Genomic DNA, 16,536 nt, shown 5'->3' with positions numbered 1-16,536 from the left:
GAAGGAACATCAATAATCTAAGATATGCAGGTGATGTTGGCGCATAGAGACGCGCTGTGTCCACTACGACCATGTGCAGAGTTGATCCACGCAGGCAAGACACCACGAGAAGGCTCTTGGAGAGACGTCTGCAAAGGCTTCAGGCTGAGAAGGAAAAATTCCTCCCATGCAGGCTTCAGCCTTGAGCTCCCGGCTTGAAGAAATAAACATTGCTGGACAGCAAGGCACTCACTTGAACATGAGGGGTTTTAATCACTTGTTTTAAGCTATTTACAAGATTGCACAGAGTACCAGACAGCTGTCTTGGATACTCACAGCTCTATATACAGACAAAGTGCTTCGCCAGTCACCGACCACAACAACCCAAGAATGGAGAGTCACCTTCTCCCTTATATAGATGGTCTTCTGTGAAGTCATGTGGTGTCTTGCCACCAATGAAACCTTGCTTGTTTCATCCCCAGTGCAGGTTGCATCTTACCATTGCCCATGATGCACTGCTGGCTGACTTCACCTACTGTGCATGTTGCATCAGATGTCCCATCATGCACAGCTTCCAAATGCTGACTCATACACACCAGCCACTTGAAGTGTAGTAACCTCTGCTCTAGTTCCACCTAGTTGGCCACATCCATGTCATTTCCATGCCAAGTGTGCCACATGGTCCTGACAGGTAACACCATACTACTAGTGGAAAATATCACAGACTTGGAACAATTACTAACGAAGGTCAAAGAAGAAAGTGCAAAGGCAGGCTTGATGATAAACATAAGGAAAATAAAAATGACCACAGAGGATCAACATAAATTCAACTTAGACAATGAGGAAATCAAAATTGTTAAAAAGTTCCCATACCTTGGATCAAACATTTTTCAGAATGGAGATTACAATCAAGAAATCAGAAGAATGGTGGGTATACAAAGAAATATTGGTTCACCAAGGTAATACATCGAGGCTCAAAATGCTAGAGATGATTATAAATGAAGGGGGGAGCTGTAATTGGTTTCTATTTAGACAATTAAGAGAAAGATATATTAAAGATACAAAATTAACAAGGTTTGAGTTTACAAGTTCAAAAATGGGTTACTTATTAACAGAAGAGAGAAAATCAATAGTAGCAAAATTGTATAGTATTCTTTTAAAATATGAAATGGAACCAGATGTCATAAAAGATAATATGTTACAATGGGCAAAAAAACCACTGGATACTCAATAGATATGGAACAATGAGAAAGGACATGGGGGAGAAAGGATAAGATATACAGCTTGTCAGAGTATGAGGGAGAGCTACTACAAAATGTATTTCAGGTAGTATTTGACTCCAGACGAACTTCACAATATATCTAAGAAATGTTCCAATAGATGTTGGAAGTGTGGGAAAGAAAAGGGGACATTTTTCCATCTCTGGTGGGTTTGTACAAAAACCCAGAAATATTGGGAAAAGATCTATTATATAATGTGTGACATGTTACAAGTTAAGTTGAAATTCTCTCCAGATTTCTGTTTTTGTTGTTGACTATTGTTGAAAAAGATATTAAGGGGAAACACAGGAGAATTAAAAAATTTTTATCAATTAACTACACCCAGAATGTTGCTTGTGAAAGATTGGTAGAAAGCTAAGATATTGGAGTCAGAAGAATGGCTGTATAAACTTCTCGATGCATTGGAGATGGACAAACTCACAAGATTAATACTGAATCAAAAAGAAAGTAGAGTAGTTGAAGATTGGTTTAGAGTGGTAAGTTTTCTCAAAAGAAAATGGGGTAAAATGATGTTGGCTGATATTTAATCTGGGGTATAAATTGAGCAAACTGATATATGTAAGGGTCTGGGAAAGTTATTTTAATAATTGATATATGATTTGTTTAAATTAACAATTAATAAGTAAACTAACAATAATGACTGACAATAAGCAGAGAATAAGAGATGTAAAGAATAAAAGGGGACAACCGTGGAGGTGTTATTTTAAAAGTAATATAAGGATAAACTGTTGGGATAAAAAAGAAAGAAAATAAAAAGTTTTGAAGTTATGAAGTGGTAGTACCAAGAAGAAGGGGATGAATGAATAATACAAAAGAAGACAAAGAAGGAAGTATAAGAATACAGTGGATGTCTTGTGTGAGTGGATGTTGTGGATAGTATGTGTAATGTAGATAAAAGTGAATGTATATATGCTATATATGTTGTACATGTCGTTGCTGTATATGTTATGAAAGTTGTATATGTGGGATAAAGTCTGATTAAATTGCAATTACCATATATACATGAGGTCAACTTATAGTCAAGTATAAGTGGAGGGCAGGATTTGGGGCCAAAATTATGGATTTTGATATAATCCATGGGTAAGTCGAGGGTAAAACCTAGGGACATGGTGGCTCAAGTGGTTAAGCTGTTGACTCTGTTGATTGCAAGTTCAGCAGGCTGGCAGTTCGAGGCCCAGGTGTCGCATGATGAAGTGAGTTCCTATCACTAGTCTCAGCTTCTGCCAACCTAGCAGTTCGAAAGCATGCAAATGCAAGTAGATAAATAGGTATCATTTCAGTGGAAAGGTGAACAGCGTTCTGTGCAATCATGCTGGCCACATGATCACAGAGTAGTCTCTGACAATGCTCTGACAAGTAACAGAGATGAGCACTGCTCCCTTTGTTTGGACATGACTTTAGAACCTTGTCAATGGGGAATACCTTTATCTTACCTAAAAGTTAGGGGCATGTAACAAAGGATGTAAAGGATGATGCAAAGGAAAATGATGTCAAAGAACTTATAAAATTCTGGCAGGCATAACTGTTTGCGATCATCCAAAAGGCTACATGGATGAGAGAGTAGAGGGGATCCATGCTTCTTTTTGGTACTCCCAGAATGGACTAAATTCTCGCCTTTTACCACTCTATTCAGAGAAAAAGGATGACTCCTGACTATATATAAGAGTTAAAGTACAGTTCTTACATTGATCCATGGATAAGTCGGCCCAGGTTTTTTGGGTCAATTTTTGACTAAAATTTCTAGATTTATACATGAATATATACAGTTAAAAAAAATCAGAAGAAGACTAGGAAGGGGAAGGGAAGCTATGAAAGAAGTGTAAAGATAAACAATGGAGCATCAAAGTTAGAATTGTCCAAGCCACTGTATTCCCCATCACTATATATGGATGTGAGAGCTGGAGAGTGAACAAAGTGGATAGGAAGAAAATCAACTCATTTGGGATGTGGTGCTGAAGAAGAGCGCTGAGGATACCATTGACAGCTAAAAGGGCAAACAAATGAGTCCTTTAACAGATCAAGCCTGAACTCTCCCTGGAAGCCAAGAAGATCAAATTGAGGCTATTGTACTTTGGGCACATCATGAGTAGGCATGACTCATTAGAAAAGACAATAAAGCTAGGAAAGAGAGACGGTAGTAGAAAAAGAGGAAAACCACAGGTGGATAGACTCAGTCAGGGAGGTCACAAGATAGGGTTTTCCAAGCCAGCACCAATACATTTTGTTATCAGCTTTTGAAAGCACTTTCTAGATATGTGTACTATCTACAATATAAAATTCTGTGGTATTAAAAAAAATCCACAAAACACAGGGATAAACAGGGATAAGTCTAGTTTTCTGTTTGTTTCAATGTATGTCCAGTTCTACACTATGGCTAGGTCAGTCCTCAAGTCACAAAAATGGTAACTACCTCCACAGGCACATGTGCCTATTTTGCCCTTGCAGCTCTTACTCCATATTTTGTTAAAATATTCTCTCATTTGGCCACATCATGAGGAGGTTAATTTATTCAGAAGCATTCCTAGAAATGGTGGATATTTTATACAGCAGGATAGTTTCAGCTAAAAGAGAGGAAGCAGCAGTTGGCCATCACACAATCCATTCTAGTCTTGTACTCACACCTTTCAGCTACAGAGACCGGTAGGAAACCAATACAGAACGTCTGTGTTGTATATAGTGTGAATAGTGTCTATATGCTGCATGAACAAACAAACAAACAAAATAATGCAAGAAATGTTCTATTTGTTATTTCATGATGCAACAAAAATGCAAGGCTTAAAATATTATATCCATAAAATGTGCTGTTCCTTGATTCAGAAGAGAGTACATTTCCCCCCTTTAGCACTACTCAAGTGGTCAGAATCCTAAATTCTCTGTATTTCATTGCATGTGAGCATGCTTCATTGCAGCCTATAATGAAATGCTCAAATTTACAGGCACTACTAAGCGTGTCAGTCAAGCAGCACAATCTTTAAAAAAAAATAACCTTACAGAAAGTCAAGGTTTAAAAGGATTTATCAAAATGGAATTGCTTAAAATGAAATTTCAGTTCAGGCACTTAAAATATGAAGCCACATTAAAGAGAAGTCAAAAAAGAAGGGGAGAGGGAGAGGAGAGAAGGGGTTCATTAGAAATTCATCCCCTGCAATGCCTTTCACTCCTGCAAGGTTGCCTTTTTACAGGAAGAAAAAAGTCCCCCGGGTAAAAAAATCAATACTAGTTAATAAAACATCAGGTGTGCAGACATAACTAGGTATGACTATTCCACTGCACAGGCCTGCTTGAATGCACCAGGTGCCATGACGATTAGTCATCCAATGCAGACAGCAAGACCAGTGAAAATATGTTTTAGCACTGAAAGGAAAAAAATAATAATTCTGGAGGGAAATTAGTCTGAATATATGCCAGTCTTCAGTACTCCAAACAAAGCCAAATTGTTCTAATCGGAACATACATCTATCATGCAGACGGTAGTTTTATTTATGATGACTCTTTCATAGGGTTTGATTTTTTTTTTAAAGGATACACACACCATCTTCAGTTTTTAGCCTCAGCATTGTAAGAGACCAATTCCTAAAAGACACCTGCACTCCGGCTTCTAACATTATTGATCCTACTCATAAATAGTGTAGCTTGCTAGAAAACCAAAAGTGCTCAGTTACTTAAAACAACTCTGTAGTCGTGTCAGTCTTTGTGACACTATAATTAGAGTAGGACCTGGACAGTTCCAAATACAGGAACTATTTTTAGCATGGCTTCTTTTTTTTTTGGGGGGGGGGGGGAAGCAAGATAAAAACAAACCAAAACACCTATTTTCAGACTTAAATTGGCAACTGTCAAATCACAGAAGCTCAGCAACTTCAAATGCTAATTTTCCCGAACCATTTTGGTGATCCATAACCCTCAAAACAATGGGGTCCTTTCCATTTTATGGGTCCTTCTATGAACAAAGGCATGGAATGTTTGTGCCACAAGGAATCTCTAAGCAAACACCAAACATGCTTTTAAAAAGAACAAACCATACTTAGGGGAGACAAGAGGGTTTTGAATCGTGCCTTAAATTTGTGTTGAGGGATACAAAAGAATTCATTATTTTTTACAAGTAGAATGGGGTTTTTTACACATAAGAAACCAAGCACAATATGTTTGTATCTTTTTGCAGGATTTTTATTTATTTATTTAGGTATTTATATCCCGCCCTTCAGCCCTAATGGCTCTCAGGGCGGCTTACCATTATTATTTTTAATCAGACAGTTCCCTGCCCTCAGGCTTACAATCTAAAAGACACGAAACAAAAGGAGAAGGGAATGGTGGAGGGAAATGGGATGAGGTCCAGTGGTTCTTCTCTCTCTCTGAGGCCTGGACCAAGGCAGATGGATTGGAGGGAGGGCTCTTCCTTCTTCCAGGCTAGTCCTGATCGAGCTGAGGATAAGGTTCTTTACCATATTATATCCGAAACACTGTCCAGAGTACTGGAGGTCTAACTGATCCTGGACCCAGGAGTCATTACCGAAGACTGACATATCATTGATAGAAGCCTTTACCCATGTACAATCATCAACAAGCCTTGTCTCATATTACTTACAATATGCACTGGATTAATTGACAGATATCCCTCTTGTATAAAGGTAAAGGTTTCCCCTTTGACAAGGTTATCAAGTTGTGTTTGACTGTACGGGGCAGTGCTCATGTTCATTACTAAGCTGAAGAGCCAGCGTTGTCAAAGATGACTCTATGGTCATGTGGCTAGCATGACTGCCCAGAATGCTGCTATCTTCTCACCCAAGTGGTACTTATTCATCTACTTGCACTTTTACATGCTTTTGAACTGCTAGGTTGGCAGAAGCTGGGACTAGTGACAGGACAGGAGCTCTACCCATCACATGTCACCTGAGCCTCAAACTGCCAACCATTTTAGCTGAATGCTAAAGTTAGGATTGTCCATGCTATTGTATTTCCCACCTTATGTATGGATGTGAGAGCTGAAAGGTGAAGAAAGCTGCCCTCCATATCCACAGATTCAAGCATCCGCAGATTGAAAATATTGTATCCCAAAAAATAAATTCCAATAAGCAAACCTTGACTTTGCCATTTTATATAAGTGACACCATTTTACAATGCCATTGTTTTTAATGGGACTTGAGCATCCATGGATTTTGGTATCCACTATGGGTCCTGGAACCAAACTCCAGTGGATTACAAGGGCCCACTGTAGGAAAAAAATCAACTCATTTGAGATGTGGTGTTGGAGAAGAGTTCTGCAGATAATGTGGACTGCTAAAAAGACAAATAAATGGAGCCAGCATTGTGTAGTGATTTGAGCAGTAGACTATAACTCTGGAGAGCAAGGGTCGAATCCCTGCTCAGCCATGAAAATCCACTGGGTGACCTTGGGCAAATCATAGCCTCTCAGCCTCAGAGAATGGTAATGGCAAACTCCCCTCTTGACAAGAAATTTGCCAAGAAAACCCTGTGATATAGTTTCCTTAGGGTCGCCATAAATCAGAAACAACTTAAAGGTAAACAACACAAAACGCAGAACAAACCATGCCTGGATTCTTCCTGGAAGCCAAAATGATTAAACAGAGGCTGTCATACTTTGGTCATATCATGAGAAGACATGATTCACTAGAAAAGACAATATTGCTAGGTCAGGCAGTAGGAAAAGAGGAAGACTACATTACAGGGGGATAGACTCACTCAAGAAAGCTACAGCTCTGTCAGCAAGACCTATTGATGACATGGAGTCTCAGAGATGTCTTTCATATGATTGCTATAAAGCCAACTTGCCTTCAAGGCTAACTTGAAGGTAGTTAACACACACACATCTCACTTGTTCCTTTCACCTGTGGCCTCACTAGTGAATACCTGGCCCCCAAAAATGGATCAGCAGTTTAACATTACCAAACATTGGAAGGTTAAAGAAAAGAACTAAATGCAAATAATCCATCACAGCATGGGGCTGATGCAAGCCCACACTGAGGTCATGTTTATTTATCAAGCACTTGACAAAGATGTCAGAAAAGTGATTGGATAATAGATGGATGCAGGAGATTTGGCACGTAAAAATTTGTATCAAAGCATCATACCTGTCTTCTATTTCTTCAGCAAGTAGCAATAAACAAAAAGGTTCTCTCATATCCAGAGACAATTTGCACTGTCTGAAAAGAACCCATAGTTTCCCAAACCCATTCAACACATTTCTGTACTAAGAAAAGGAAAACATTCTCTTTTCTTATATCTTTAAATTTGTCATGATACAAATTCCTGTTAGATCACCAGGAAATATATGTAAAACCTTCTTCTTGATATGGAGTTCCTGGTACTGTGTTTGAGTCAAAATATGCACAAAGGGAACAGATAAAATACTGCATGCACATGCTGTGTGCTTTCAAGTTGGGGTTTTTCCGACAAGATCTGTTCAGATGATGTTTGCCATTGCCTTCATTCAAGGCTGTCAGAGTATGAATTGCCCAAGGTCACCCAGAGAGATTTAATGGCTGTGTGGGGATTTGAACCCAGATCTCCCAGAATCCTAGTGCAATACCCCAGCCACTACAGCATACTGGACCTTGTACACTTTTAAAATGTAAAATCTTACCTTCTCATGAACTGTCATGCAGCTAGCAACATCTTTCTGGAGAATTTCTGTTACCCCATTAGAAAGTCTTTCATACTTCAGCTTGGGTTCTTCCTCACTATCATCCTCCTGGATTGAAAAATTGTAAAAGAAATAACAGAGTTCAGGTTTACTTGAACCTCATGCATTGGTGTTACTCCAACCAGCCACAAATGGTCTTCTAATAATTTTAACATTGATGAACCATTAAATCATTACTCACTCACACACGTATTACTGACATTACAATTCTGGATATAAACTCTTTTAATGAGTAGGTTAATCAATACTGCTGTAATGTGAAAGGTAATTATTTCTTAAAAACTAAAGCAAGAAGTTGGGTAAGGAAAAGTAAACACATTATTTCATGACCACATAAAATATGTAATGTATGGATATGGAAAAGCTGATGATAGAAAATAAGCATTTTTATCCATTTTTAAAAGAGCTGCATGAAAAGAAAACCTTGGTGCAGATCTGACAGAGAGCAAAAGCATAAGCGACTCTCACCATTCTGTTGTATCTTATCTGAAGCCTAGAGATACAGTCATATGGACTGAAAACAGGTTTTGAGGTGTCAGATAATGAAAAAAGTATTTTGAGATGAAGGAAGGGTGACTTGCGCTTCTACTTTGCATCACAGCAAAACCAGCCTCTGTATACCTGAAAACTGGACCACTCTGGGTTTGGGTCAACATCAAAAGATACTCAAAGAGAGGTTGTTTGCATGTTTTGAGAGAATTAAGGTCCATTATATTCATTTCAGTTTCTCTCTTGATACATATTACATGCACAATCAGCCCAACCATGGAAGTGAGTTGGATATATATACTCTGTGACCCTTGGTTGAGAGGAACTGGTTTACATGTTAATCTGTGTGTTGGTCTGTTGTTGAATGGCAAGTCCTCAGCATGTCTATTTAATTAGTAATCCATTGTCTACTGGGAAACCCCTCTCACCCTGGTTTTCATTTGCATTTGCTGGGTCTTGATATTGGTGTTTTTCAGGAATGGTAGCCAAACTTTGCTTACTTTCAGGGTTTTTTCTTTCCTGCTGAAGTTGTCTAGATGTTTGTGGATTTCGATGGGTTCCCTGTGCACCTGATAGTTGTTGGCATGGTACAGAATTTCAGTGTTTTCTAATAGCATTTTATGCCCAAGATGGTTTATAACATTTTCTGCTACTGCTGATTTTTCTCGCTGGCTCAGTCTGCAGTGTCTCTCGTGTTCTTTGATTCGCATCTGAACACTGCATTTGGTGGTCCCTATGTAAACTTGTCTGCATCTGTATGGTATGCGGTAAACTCCTTCGGCTGTGAGTGGGTCTCTCCTGTCTTTCGCTGAGTGCATCATTTGCTGGATTTTCTTGGTTGGTTTGTAAATCGTCTGGAGGTTGTGTTTCCTCACCAGTTTCCCTAGTCTGTCTGTGACTCCTCTGAAGTATAGTAAAAATATCTTCCCTTTGGTTGTTTTTTGTCTTCACTCCTCTGGGTTTTTCTGGGTCTGGCAGCCCTTTTCATGTCTGAGCTGGAGTAACCATTCGTCTGTAGAGCCCAGTCCAGGTGCTTCAATTCATCTTCCAGGAAGTGGGGTTTACAGATCCCTTTTGCCCAGTCTACCAGTGTTTTTATTGTGCTTCTTTTTTGTCCTGGGTGATGGTTGGAGTTCTTGTGCAGGTATCTGTCCATGTGTGTAGGTTTTCTGTATACTGTGTGGCCCAGACGTTAGTTTGGTTTGTGGATGACCAGGACATCCAAGAATGGCAATGTTCCTTCCTTTTCTTTTTCCATAATGAACTGGATGTTCGAGAGGATGTTGTTCAGATGGTTCAGAAATACCGTCAGATCTTCTTCTCCATGGCTCCCAATGGTGAAAGTGTCATCCACATATCAGAACCACGTTGTGGGCTTTTTAGTACTGTTTCCAAGGCTTGCTTTTCAGAGCGTTCCATGTAAAAGTTTTCTATCACAGGGCTCAGAGGGCTTCCCATGGCAGACAATGGATCACTAATTAAACAAACTCCCCGAGGCCTTGCCATTCAACCACAGACCAACACACAGATTAACATGTATCACTTTCTCTCAACCAAAAGTATATATACCCCATTCCCTTCCATGCCAGCAATCTCTGAAGATGCCAGCCACAGATGCTGGTGAAACGTCAGGAATAAACACTTCCAGAACATGACCACAAGGCCCAAAAATCCCACAAAAAACTATGGATGTTGGCTGTGAAATCCTTCAGCTTCACATTTAACAATCAGATAGCCTCTTAAAAGAGCAACAGTACAGAAATTTAAACTCTTATGCTGCACTACAGGCCAGTGAAATGGTTCACATTGCATTATATTAAAATATTTCCACTTATAATATTTTCACAAAGATGAGAAGCCTGATTTGAAATAGAAACATCTTTATTTCAACTTTTTCCCCTCTTCAAATACTACAGCTAGAGGCTTTTGGGTTAAGAAGTTTTTATGACAGAATTTTTAAAAAAGGATTAATAAAGGGATGTCAACAATCAACGATGCAGTTGTCTAAAATGATGTGTCAAGATGTCCAGTAAGAAGCAATTTTATTCAGTAAATCCAACACTGAACAAAGTTGTTACCAGTCAGAAAGACTCAATGTCAAATTATAACACAGGGTATAAATCAGACAAATTACCTGTGTTCATTCATTCTTGACAGATGCAAAACAGTTACCATCAAAAAGTTAACACAGTCTGCATGCTATGTGGCAATTAACAAATAATTGCACTTTTGTACATCTTTATTGCGAACAAGACACTTGCAATGCACAAATGATCTGTGCACTCTAGAGATAAATCTGCAAAGTAAGAACTGACTTCTAGGCATCGAGACATTATAATAAGTTCCAACATGTTGCTGAAGGCTGGACATCAAATGTGCAACCAAAGTGAAAACTTAATTCTAGTCTCTCAAGTATTTTGCATAAAAGCATTCATCTACGGACCATTAGATAAAGTTACTGTAAATAAGTTTTGCCTGTCTTATTTATGAGTGAAAACTAAGTAATTTCTCTTGCACATGCATACACAAAAACATATACTTTCAAAAACTCAGCTCATTGAAGCATTCTGTAAGGCTTCAAAAACATGGACAAAGTGAGAAACTTCAAATATTAGGCACCCTGATGTACCCATTTCGTGATTTTTTTCTGACAGGTATCTCTTATGTTAAATAAAAATCAAGCTAAAGGTGAATTTGAGAGGCTTTTTCTTCATTGTAAACAAACAAAATGAAAAACTATTTGCAAAATACAAGATTGGTGCAGACTATCTATCAACTCTTAAATAAAAAAAGAAAAAGAAAGGGGGAAAAAAAGCATGAACAGCATTTGATGAATTTGAGTTTCACTATATTCACTATTCAGTCTCTCCGAGGAGAAGCTTTTTTGCAGCATGAACTTCTAAAGGTAAACACAAGGCAGCGTAAATAAAAAGCAAATCAATAATTTTTGTTAAATTTTAATAATCCTGCAAACCTACAAATAAAACCATCAGCAGTCTGAGTTGAGATGACAGTTAGCTGCGTTTCTATGACAACCTGGTTGAATAGTACAAGTCTTGACTTGCAGCAAAGCTTAAGATATGAACAGAGTGACATTTACCCCATACAGGAAAACTCACAGCTTTCTTCTGGGGAGCAGGGAGGGGGGATCAATTTCTCAAATAACATGGATTTTTGCTAAGTATATGGCACTTTTAATTAAAGACAATTCCTTTATGTTGTCCTAAAAGCGTCTCAAACATTTCCGTAAAACATTTCCGATTACACTATACCAACACTTTCCTCCGCTCCCACTGTTGTTTCAGAGAGAACATATTCACTTCAAAGACTTCTGAAATAGTTGTCATCTATTGTTTGGCTAGAGATAAACTAATATTTTATACACAAATAATGACCAGAAGACCAAAAGGGCTTATTTTCTTGCTAACCATCATGAAAATCCTAGGTTATTTTTGCCTTTGAAGGATAGACAAAATCATTGCCCATTTCCACCACTGACATGTCACAAAAAGCATGTTAGTTGCATGATTCTTTGGACCCCAGATGTCATGGCCACAATCCGACAAAGAATTCTGAATTTTGGTGCATGTGCGTTCTCCCTATGGCCCCCAATGGACTCTGGGCAGCCGTAATCCCCAAAGCAAGATGTCACATCCACACTATCCCATAAGCACATCAAACAGAAGAGTTTGGGAGTTGCAAATGCGAACCTTTAACACCTCCAGTCAGGAAGATAGGTGCTTTAGGCAGGATGTTCTGCCAGACAAGCCCGATAAGGCTAATTTACAATTTCATTCTCACCCCCGACATTGCCAGTGATCCTTTTACAATGTAGATCTGATTTCCTGTGATGCAGGACAAAACACCTTTGCTCCCAGGCCAGTTTTGGCTTATAAAAGATTCCCAAGATCTATTGTTAATGGGCTAATGGGAAGGCAAGGGGACACTGTCACTGTGAATTCTGACCTGCTCCAGTACATCCGTTTCCCCACTGCTCACCTTAATGACCATATCCTACATCATCCCTATCACAATTGGATCCGGACACAAGCTTCATCTTGTGTAAGTATCATCATTAGTTCAGCCTCCAGCTATTCCAAGGCTAACTCCTGATTTCCTTAGTCCTTGTATGTATATGTGAGTGAACAAGGATTGTGGTCTGATTTCCCCCCCTCCCCTGAATAAAAGAAACACTTCATTTGAAGAAGTCTACTTCTGTTAAATTCCTTTGGTCCTTTTTCTCTCAGTATACAGGTGGGAAACGATTACATAAGGGTTGCTTGTAGCACAACCTAGTAATTAACTGAGCTAATTAAAATTGTCCTAGAGAAACTCATTCCTACACCAGAAAAATGAGTACTGTAGTAAATTTGTGTTAACCTTACTATTCACTAATTACGCAGTAAGCTGTGATGAAGTCCAACTGTTAGATGTGGAACAGACAACTAAGATGTTAAGAAATATTAGATTTAACAGAGTGATGGAACGTAACAGTAGATCATGCTTTTGGAAAGTTAAAGGAAAAACCAGGAGGAAGTAGAACCATGACAGACATATAACACTGCCGTTATGGTGATTGTTGTGGATTTTATGTATTGTAAGAAAACAAAATATGTGTATAATGTGAAATGCATATAGAGTGTTAGAATAAAAATTAAATTAAAAAAACCTGTGTTGACCTATGTGTTTATACACACAGGTGTACAGCACAAAACTTTAAGAAAATTTTCAACAGCACTACCAGAAAAATGAGTACACTCTGCAGTCAGGATTTTAAAGAGGATGAAAATAACTTAACTACGCTATTGCATAGCTAATTGTCCATTTGTCACAACAATCAATTCAAAAACATATTCCATTTGTTCATTTTGTTCATTGTTTTTCTTCACAGTTTGCATCTGAATACGTGAGAACAACCAAGTTACCTCTTAGTTCTCTGCTGTCATTTCCTGCTAAAAGCTCTGCGCAGAACACTAATGCAATTAACTAATGAGATCAGAAAAGGGTTTAGGGCTACACTGTTCATTAAGAGCAAATCAATGGAATTTTTTCTTCCTGTAATCAAAAAGCATGATGTTCTAGACAACTTAAAAGACAAGAATGAGTTGATTCTTAGCATCTTTAACAGAAGTACTAACAAATACTTTGCAACTTCGGTTGATACGCCAGCTGTGCCCCTACCTGTCCATGCAGGCAATCCCCAAAATGATTTAGGACATTAGGCTTCTTCTGAGCAATCTTCCTCTCTTTTTTAAACCTTCTTTCACTTCTTTTTATACAGTGGTTTTATTTTAGCTTTTCACCTTCTTGGGAAAATGTAACATATGCTAAGACAAAGAATTATGATAGAGCTATTGCCTCTGAAAATATATTAAAATGGATGTACTGAGAGAGAAAAAAGTGAAAAAAAACACATTTTCTGCTATTCCAAACTCTAAAACTACAGTCATGCTATCAGCATGAAACACCAACTTCAGCTTCACTTTTAAGATACAGCTTACACCAAAAATGAATTAGGTTCTGAGAAAGGATTTTGCTGAACACTGCAGCGTGTCATAAAATCCCATTGTGCACAATCCATAATCTCCCTGTGTTGACACAACCCTTCTCAGTGACTCCAGAGACTGCAGAACCTTGGCAAATTTTAAGACAGTAGCCTCTGAGAAGACTGCACAACAAGAGGTGCGTTGGAATCTATTTTAATTTATACCACTTTCCCACAAAACAATTATTCTCAGAACAGTTCAAAGAACATACCCACAGTCCTAGCAAGAATTAGGGATAGCTAGCATTCCAGATCAAAGATACACTTGGGTTGAAGGTGACTCCCTTTGCTCATGCTGGGGAATGCTACATTACCGTACCATGGTTTGTGGATTGTTCCAGGTCTCCAATTGTATAACACAATTCAGTTTCTATACATACTCTGTATAAGGTAACATGCTATTCTGGCCTACTATATCCCTTTGACAAACAGTAAGAAATCCATCTTCTCATTTAAAGACCGATTCACAAGACCAATTACTATGAAGTATTACTTTATGTGTTTATGCCTTAAAAAGGTTACTATTTACTATTTCTTCCAGTCTGGATTATAATTTATCTGAATATTATTATTATTATTATTTTCTTATATCCTGCCTTTCTCCCAATAAAGGGATTCATTTTATCAGGAATCATTTTACCAGAAATGATACCACTGCAACTTTAACCAAGAGTGTTTGATAATAGATGGGCAATCCATTATTCCATTTTCTGAAGGCTTATGACAATGTGTAAAGTAACAAGCTAAATCTGCTGACATGTGCCATATAATCAAGGTAAAAGTTTTCCCTTGACATAAATGTCTAGTCATAATGGACTGTGGTCATGTGGCCAGCATGACTTCCCAGAACGTTATCTGTTATCTTCCCACCAAAATGGTACCTATTTATCTACTTGTATTTGCAAGTTTTCGAACTGCTAGATTGACCAAAGCTGGGACTAGTAACAGGAGTTCACCCCATCATGCGGCACTTGGATCTCCAACTGTCAACCTTCAGACTTCATGATCATCAGAATTGGTGTCTTAACCACTAAGCCACTGCATCCCATATAATTACTTTACACTAAAAGAATTTCATGACATCATGTATGCTCTTGTATACCATCTTATGCCTGCAAGGTAATCTCTGGTAGCAATGGCAACAGTGACAACATACTGCTTACATCCTGCTATGTAATGTCCTCCAACAGCTTTTTTTACTCTGTCTCCTGACAGTTGTTACATGACCCAGCTTTCCCTATAAAGTGATATCACACCTGCCAAATTAACTGCAAATTGACATTTTCTAAAAGGCTCTCTATGCTTACACCTAGCTAATGTAATAATTCAGGAAGAAGCCACAACAAAGGAACTACATATTCAACAGTCTAATATGATAGGGAAGAGACTAAGTACTAACTCCAAGTTCAATAATTCTTGCCCTTCAAAAGGATCTTTTGCTTTCCCACTAAGCTCCACATAACTTTAGGTACCTCACAATCCCCAATTCTTTCCTAGAGACTACACAAGTGTTAGGAAATATACTTTAATGTCAGAATATACTAGCTCCTTACAGCTCTATAAAGATCCATGAAAGGGTACCCCTACAAAGTTCTCTCTGTTTCAAATACCTGGAAACTGTATAAAATCCCACGGCTTCTTATTACATAATACTTTGCTGCTTTCTGTTCAGTGATGTCTCTCATGATTTTCTTCTTTCAAGGTGTTTTGTCTCTGACTATTCCTACTGAGTGAACCTCTGACCCTTAGCTTGACACTTGGGTGTGAAGAACTACATATATAAAAATGTCTGTTTCTTCCACCATCCAGGCAACATTACATTCATCCACATGTATACTAGAATGTAGGTCAAAGGAGAAAAAAAAATGTTCATGTTGTTCTGTTCACATCAATGAATTAACATTATCTTTTGAGGACAACACAATTACATACTACATCGATACACTTGCACTTCAAATTGCATTTCAATTAAGTCATATGCACTGCAGTATTTTTACACTTTGTACATTCCATAACATTGAAGCAGCAGAATTGACACTTCTAGTTAATATTAATAGCTCATTAATTTAACTATCTAATTTTCATGCAAGAACAGCAGATACTAGAAAACCTCAAAAGTAATCTACATAGTTTAGAAGTCAATCCTAATATGATGTATGTTATTATCCTGGTTACACATCATCACAAAGTTGCTTTTAAATCCAGTGCGTTAAAAATTCAATTTAAGCTCAAATATATTATTTAAAATATTCATCCCATTGGCTAAAGATGACAAATTATTTATATGTTCTCATTAATTTTTTTGCCACTTTTTTTAACAGATTTTAAATGCTGATAGCATGTTAAGCCATGTAAGAGAAATTATTGGGGTGTTGTGTGAGCAGGGCTGTAATTCCAATGGAAATAGTAGACAGTATAACTTTGAACTTTTCTTTTGAGACAGAAAGTGCAGGAGATACGTTGCCTAAAAAATAAAGTATGAGTTGACTATAACACAAAATGAAATTACTTATCAGCCTATGGCTTGAAAAGTGGGAAATGTCTGATTCAAATCGTGAATATAGTAATGCAAATGATTTATT

General features: G+C 37.9%; 1 protein-coding gene across 2 annotated transcripts in view; it reads right to left on the bottom strand.

The window, feature by feature from the left end:
• Window positions 1-16,536, bottom strand: part of LOC149309501 (vacuolar protein sorting-associated protein 41 homolog) — a 121,454-nt gene that overhangs the window by 88,238 nt on the left and 16,680 nt on the right. For both annotated transcript variants that reach the window (XM_089532575.1, XM_089532576.1), the window contains one exon: window positions 7,861-7,968. In XM_089532575.1, coding sequence (XP_089388701.1) covers window positions 7,861-7,968 — 108 coding nt within the window. The remainder of the gene's footprint in view (window positions 1-7,860; window positions 7,969-16,536) is intronic.

Source organism: Sceloporus occidentalis, unplaced genomic scaffold (genome assembly GCF_023333645.1).
Source record: "Sceloporus occidentalis isolate IW3139 unplaced genomic scaffold, rSceOcc1.0.p SCAF_7, whole genome shotgun sequence".
Taxonomy (NCBI): Eukaryota; Metazoa; Chordata; class Lepidosauria; order Squamata; family Phrynosomatidae; genus Sceloporus; species Sceloporus occidentalis.
The sequence above is the reverse complement of the archived record's forward strand: the minus strand, read 5'-3'. Positions and strand labels throughout refer to the sequence as shown.